Below are 6,416 nucleotides of genomic sequence, written 5' to 3'. Positions count from 1 at the left end.
CTGCACCCACAAATGGTATTTCAGCTTCGAATGGATGTCAGTACAATAGTTTGCTGCTTTTATCTTTTTGAGACACCTCAGAAAAGTTTTCACAGTTATGCTTCCCAGCCACAGCAAGGGAGGCTTGCTTCTTTTCCCATACTCTAGAAAATATAAAACATCTGAAGAATCTTGAAAAAAAACAAATGTACATGGCAGATGGACAAAACTGGCATTCCAGACACAGATGCCTGGTAACTAGGAAGTTGGGTATAGAGATTTGGTAGGGTGGCAGAGCTGGAAAGCGGTGTGCATAGATATTTTTTACATAGATTTAAGAAGCAAGGAAGTACTTATTCAGAGCTGAAATATCAATTTTGGGTGGGCTAACCCCTAATGAAGACACAGTTGGCTGGATAGCAATAGGCTGGGTCCTTGTCATTCACACAGGAGGCAATAAGAAACAGGTCAACATGTGAAACCTACGAGTCATACAGTAACAGAGGACCCAGTAGTGATACACTGTAACGTTCCTCCATTGTCCTCTTGTGATGGGCATCTGCTGAGCTGAGCAGGAAGAATGGAGACTCAAATCCAAGAGATATGTCTAGGACAAAAGGGGTTTATGTAACCTATTCAAGTTTGTCTGAGCTTTGTCAAAGTTCATCATTAGTCCTGCTTTGAGAAGTCTGTGTCTCAGACATATCTGCTTTTCCTGCAGGTGGCTTGTCAGGGTTCCGATTCTTTGAGTTTTCTTTGGCTTTCTTGGATTTCTTTTTCCCCCCTTTATTTGATTGTTTCTTTTTACCAGTGGAAGGAGCAGTGTCTCCCTTCCTACCACTCCATTTTTCATCCAGGCAACCTGCAAGTACAAACAATCGTAATAAAACAAAAACAAAAGGGACTTATTTATCAAAAAAAGTGTTATCTACCACCAAAAGGGTTTACTTTAACCTCCTCATCTTTAGCTTTTGGAAACCAAAAGGAAATACCCAGTGCCACTGGGTATGGAGAAGAATGTGATAGCGCTAAAGTTTCGATTGAACTCAAAAGAATCACAGAATGTTCATATCAAAAGGGAATGTATAGGAAGTTTAGATATTTCCCTTCATTTGTAATATGTTGAGGACTAAAAAGCATTTTTGTCAGGTAAACATGAACATTTTGCACATACCATTTTGTATTGTCATTTCCAACTAGAAAGTAACACATTGAGTTCCCCCTCCTCCCCATTAACTTATTCTTAGTTGCTCTGTTAAAGCAAAAGTAAACTTCAATGGTGGGGCTGACCTTTTTGAAACAACCTGCAAGTATACACAGTATACTTGCAGATAATGGCATACAGTGACTTCAATTTGTGCTGTCGGAGGACATGGCTGGCAACTGTCATTGCTGCGTCCCCTGCCTCTGCCATCTCTGCTGCCAATTCTTCCATGTCCTGTGGCTATCCTCTTGGGCACATGAGCACAGGGTTTTACATTTTCTCCAGTACCTGGTCCATTCCTGGCATCTGACAAATGGTAGGAATGAGGCGAAAGTGTAAAATGCACAGTGCATACGCCAAGTGTACACAGAAAGTAAAATTTTGAATTTTGGGGAAATTAGAAGTTTTGGGGCAAAACATATTTTGCATGTCTCTTCTGCCAAAATCCCTCCCCCCTAGCAATTTTTTTTTTAATTTGGGGGGTTTATTTTCACTTTAAAAAAGAAAAACATGTTTGTTACCAGAGCTCAATAGCTCAAGCTTCAATTTGCATAGGGCTACATGTTTATTAACAAAGAGTCTGAAGAAGGCAGCTTCTGCTGTGCTCTCTCTTAAGCCCAACTCCAGCCATTCTTTATGTTTTGGATAGACTTAAAGATAGTTTAAAACATACACTTTTTTCAAATTATTATTGCGGTCCTGTGACAGCAGGACATGAAATAAAGGGGAGTGTGTCAGGGAGAAACAGGCAGTAATAATAGCCTGACAAGAGGTTCCAACCCTTGCCCAGCAGAAAAATGTATTTTGCTGCAGTCTGTGTCCACACTAGAAAGATTTATTTCCATCACCTGCTGTCCCGAACAAAGTAGTTGAGCTGGCTATACTCATAATAGATATTACAATCCCCTTTACATTTGCAAACAACCAAAGCAAAGCAAGGACCTATCTGGTTGGATAAAATGACAAACTTTGTTTAGATGCTCACATCACCTGTACACCGTGGTCTGTAAATCTAACAAAGATCATATATGTGTGTGGCCAACTTACATTTTCTTTAGTTAGATTGGTGTCCAGTCTCTCATTTCCTCCTATTGTAAAATGTCTACTTGCATACCTCAAAAGCTCAAGCTGAAGATTACAAACACAGACTTATGTTCTGCCCGCACTGGAAGAACGACAGCTTGGAATATGACTAGTTGCTAAGGGCAACACAGGCATGTGTTGTCCCTTTGTATTTATTGAAAGCCCTATAAGATAAAGGTTGGCAGAAAAGACATTAGATGCACTTACTCTGGTCTTGTCCCTTTAAGACATGTTTAGCACACAGGAAGTCTGTAAGATCTGCTTGCTGGTGGTTTCGATACCAGTCTTCAATGACATCTTCAAACTCTTCCATCAGGACATCACACTGATTATCATAAGAAAAAAAAAAAGAAGAAGGATTTAGAAACAATAACAGCCTGGGGATAGAAAAAGTACTTGAGGTTCAGTACAGAATGCAGATTTTACCTCTGTGTTAAATAAACTATAATAATGATTCTTTTTCACTAAACAATTACACAGCACTGATTAAAAAAAACACACAACAACACAGAATGTTGGTATGAATTTTATAAACAAAAGCGTGTAACAGTCAAATTATTCTCTGTTTATTGGCATTTGGTCTATGTGGCAAAAAATAGGATTTTTGTACTTCACATTAAATTATTTTCTTGGAATCCCTTGAGGGACACAGGTCCCACCCCTCTGATGCATGATAGTTGGAGGCGGGGATATAATGTTTGCCCATGTCCCAACCTGCTGAAGGTGGCAGCATAACTCATTGATCTAAGATTATCAACCATTCCTTTGTCACTCAATCGACTTCAAGAAAAAGATTTTAAGTACAAAAATCTTTTTTTCTTTATTGTTCACTAATAGTAGATAACTTTAGACCAATGGAATGTTCAAAATCAGACCAAGTGACGGGCAAGCAATAGCCACGAAGAGATCCTGCAACGCAGAATCACACTCCCTATAGTAGAGAAGAAACCAATGCTGAAAGAAAAACTGGATGGCGAAGAGCTAACATCACAAGGGGAGAAACTCTACCTAAGAACAATGGGCCTCAATAGAGGAAAAACTGTTCACTCATGTAGAAGTACAACAGTTATAACAAACAACAGCAGAAGAACAGGACCAAACAGCAATGTGGTCAACACAATAAAATGCATTTGGCTATCCATAGAAAAGCGTAAGATGTTTAAAGAAGAACTCTAGGTTGTAGAAGAATTAACTTTTGCAGTGGGGCTACCCCTGCCCTACAATTGGTAATGGCTTGTTTTTCTCTAGGGGCAATAATAAAGAAAAAATACTCACCCAATCCTTGGTCCTGCAGCATTAACAGATGGAGAGCTTGCTTCTTGAGCTGCTTGAGATAAGGAAGGAAAACATCCAGGAGGAAAACATACTGCCTCAAAATTCCTCAAGATAAAAAGAGTGTGGAGGTAAATTAAGCAGTAAGTAGGACAAGAACAAAATCAGTCCAAAACACCAAGTGCTAAAGGGATGTGGTAATACACAGAAAACTTGCCTTTGAAGAACAGACGTTTTTACTTCAAAATAGAACAAAAGGACATGCAAGATTACTTTTTTTGTTTGCGGGAACCCAGCAGAGTAACAATATGACATGTCTAAAGAGATAAGGGAGTTCATGATATGTATAGTTTTAGGAAGGAAGAAGGTCACCATCAAGAAGAGCTCTCACAGTCTAGGGAGAAACAAGTAGATGAAGGAAGTTGAAAGGAAAGTCTAGACACTAAGAAACAGTGTACACATGAAGAAGGACATATGAAAAAGAAGACCAACTGAGGAAGAAGATCAAGCGAACTAACAAGACAGTTTGTAACCTTCACAAAGGAGAAGATGAAGCTGGATGCAATGCAGGGAAGGTCAGATTAGAGAATGACCAATGAGGATTTTCCAATGTAAAGAAATGCCCGATATGAAAAATCGTACTTGAGGAAACATCCAAATAGAAGACTCCATTAAGAGAAACATGGGTAACCTGACCAAGTCCAGCAAAAGGAAACAAGACTGTAAGGTCAAAGACCCGACTTCCAAAGGGGAAATGGTCTCAGTAACAGATTGGTAAGGGATAACTGGGGAGATATCAGATATAAGTTGGAAATCTAAGTCTAGAGATCAGTCTGCTTATGAGGATCACAGAAACAGGATCCATCAGTTGCATGAAGTACAAAATTCTAGGAACTGACTGATCTCAGAAAGAGCTCCTTAAACTTACCTACAGGTCCACCATTTAATAAGAGGGATTAAGAGGAGCATCACAGTTAGAAATAGTTTAAGGGCACAATATATTCAGATCTTTATTTTGGAAAAGAGGTTTAGGAATGGACATATGAAGACCATGTAGGTACAAACGTCTGTGAGGAGAAGATGGGGTGGAGGAGAGATAAACACAGTGATTGCTGTAATTATCCTGGACTTCACAGGCTCCTTTGTAAGAAGGAGTGGAAGTAAAAGCAGAAAGGTATTCCGCAACACAGGATCTTACCATCAAAGGAGACAGAGGTCCCAGGGAGTGGGGGTCCCATAACTATTAGGGACAAGAGGGTATAAAACCCAAATGAGTGGAAAAAGGCAACCGAGCAGGATGACAGGTTGTAGAGTTTAAAGAGGAAACAACAGCGGAGTATCAGAGGAACTAAACTGCAAGAAGGGGTTGTGCTTGGGGCTCAATGGAGACAGCAAATCAATACCCACCAAGTACAGTGAGTCATAAAGATCCAAATAGAAGGCTGGTGGCTCTGAGATTTGCAGTACAAGTGGGAAGAAGACTGAGAACACTTTCGAGGTAGAACAGCAATAGCTGATGAAGATTGTGATTCTTCTGCCTCATCCACAGATCTCCTGAGATGAAGCAGGGGAACGGAACTAGAATCAGGCTTGTGCATGTCACTGTTAAATGTATGACCATAGATATGCCTTCCCTCAAGTAAATCATTCTTTAAAAAAAAAATCTATGTCCCTGGCCCACAGCCAAAGTGCCCAATGCATATGGACAGCCATTACTGCCATGTGGGATACCAATTTAGATTCCGCTAAGAGGCCATCACCACTGAAGAAGAAGGGTCCAGACATCTGCTCAACTCCCTGCCCTCAGGTTGCAAGGTTCAAGGGTCTTGCTTTGAGTTACAGGAGTCCATTTTAAAGGATGTGATCTATTGAGACACGTACTGTATATCTGTAAGAAATAAGTCAAGGCAACTGGACTTGCTGTATTTTTCTTGAAGACGTTCCACTGGACATCCGACCAGCTTTCTCAATTCAGAATGACTTGTACAAAAAACTATCTGGGAATAAATATGGTGAATGTTGGTAAATATATGGATTGGGTTGCTAAATATGTGGATTGGAGCAACATTCACCATATTTATTCCCAGATAATTTTTTGTACAAGTCATCCTGGGAGGTGCAGGAGGAGAGCTCCGCTTCCTGTAAGATGGCAGCTGTCACCGCTCGTACCACTCCGCATCCTGACATATGTCACCACTGCTCGGCTTCCTGAAAGCTTCTCTCCTCCCCGTTGGGCGCCAGCCACTGCATCAGAAGGCACACAAACCTAAGCTAGGGATACAGATTGTCGGCCGCATTTTTGGCCATCATGACACTTTTGGCAATTTGTCAAAAGTGGCATTTTCGGCCAAAATTTCAGTGCATCCCTAATTCACATATTTATGTTTAATACTAAATGAATACAAATATCTTGTGTTGCCCAAGATAGTAAAGCTCAAGTCCAGGCAAGCAGCTAAATAAACAAATAAAATTCATACATGGGAGCCGTTTAGTCTGCCAAAGGATTTGTATTGTACCTCTATGTAAACTTCTGCCCCTGATATTTGTTCATGAAAACTGGGCACATGGATAGAAATGGATAAAAGCAACTGTTTATATGACTGGCCCGTCTCATGTGACATATCAGACTAGATTTTTTTTGTATAAAACTCACTAAGGCTTGCAACACCAACCAACGTAATAATGGCTATGCAAAATACAGTATATGAATATAGAGCAACATTTTCAAGCAACTCAAGACAACTGAACCGTATATTGACCAAGTGTCTAGTGCTCTAGTCTTGTAGTGAGAAACTATATGCATGGAATTTGTATGTAGGGGGAAAACCAGAGCCAGACAAACACAGAAACCCCCCCCCCCCCAAAACAACAAAAACAA

At 40.2% G+C, this 6,416-nt stretch overlaps 1 protein-coding gene across 1 annotated transcript in view; it reads right to left on the bottom strand.

Annotated features, from left to right (window-relative positions):
- Positions 1–523: 523 nt before the first annotated feature.
- CNPY3 (canopy FGF signaling regulator 3) overlaps positions 524–6,416 on the bottom strand; it is a 16,232-nt gene continuing 10,339 nt past the window's right edge. Inside the window, exons 5-6 of the mRNA XM_018567452.1 lie at positions 2,474–2,591; positions 524–841 (exon numbers count right to left, since the gene is read on the bottom strand). Coding sequence (XP_018422954.1) covers positions 636–841; positions 2,474–2,591 — 324 coding nt within the window. The 3' untranslated portion in view covers positions 524–635. The remainder of the gene's footprint in view (positions 842–2,473; positions 2,592–6,416) is intronic.

The sequence above is a fragment of the Nanorana parkeri genome, unplaced genomic scaffold (assembly GCF_000935625.1).
Source record: "Nanorana parkeri isolate BGI_ZX_2015 unplaced genomic scaffold, ASM93562v1 scaffold1050, whole genome shotgun sequence".
Classification (NCBI taxonomy): domain Eukaryota; kingdom Metazoa; phylum Chordata; class Amphibia; order Anura; family Dicroglossidae; genus Nanorana; species Nanorana parkeri.
The sequence above is the reverse complement of the archived record's forward strand: the minus strand, read 5'-3'. Positions and strand labels throughout refer to the sequence as shown.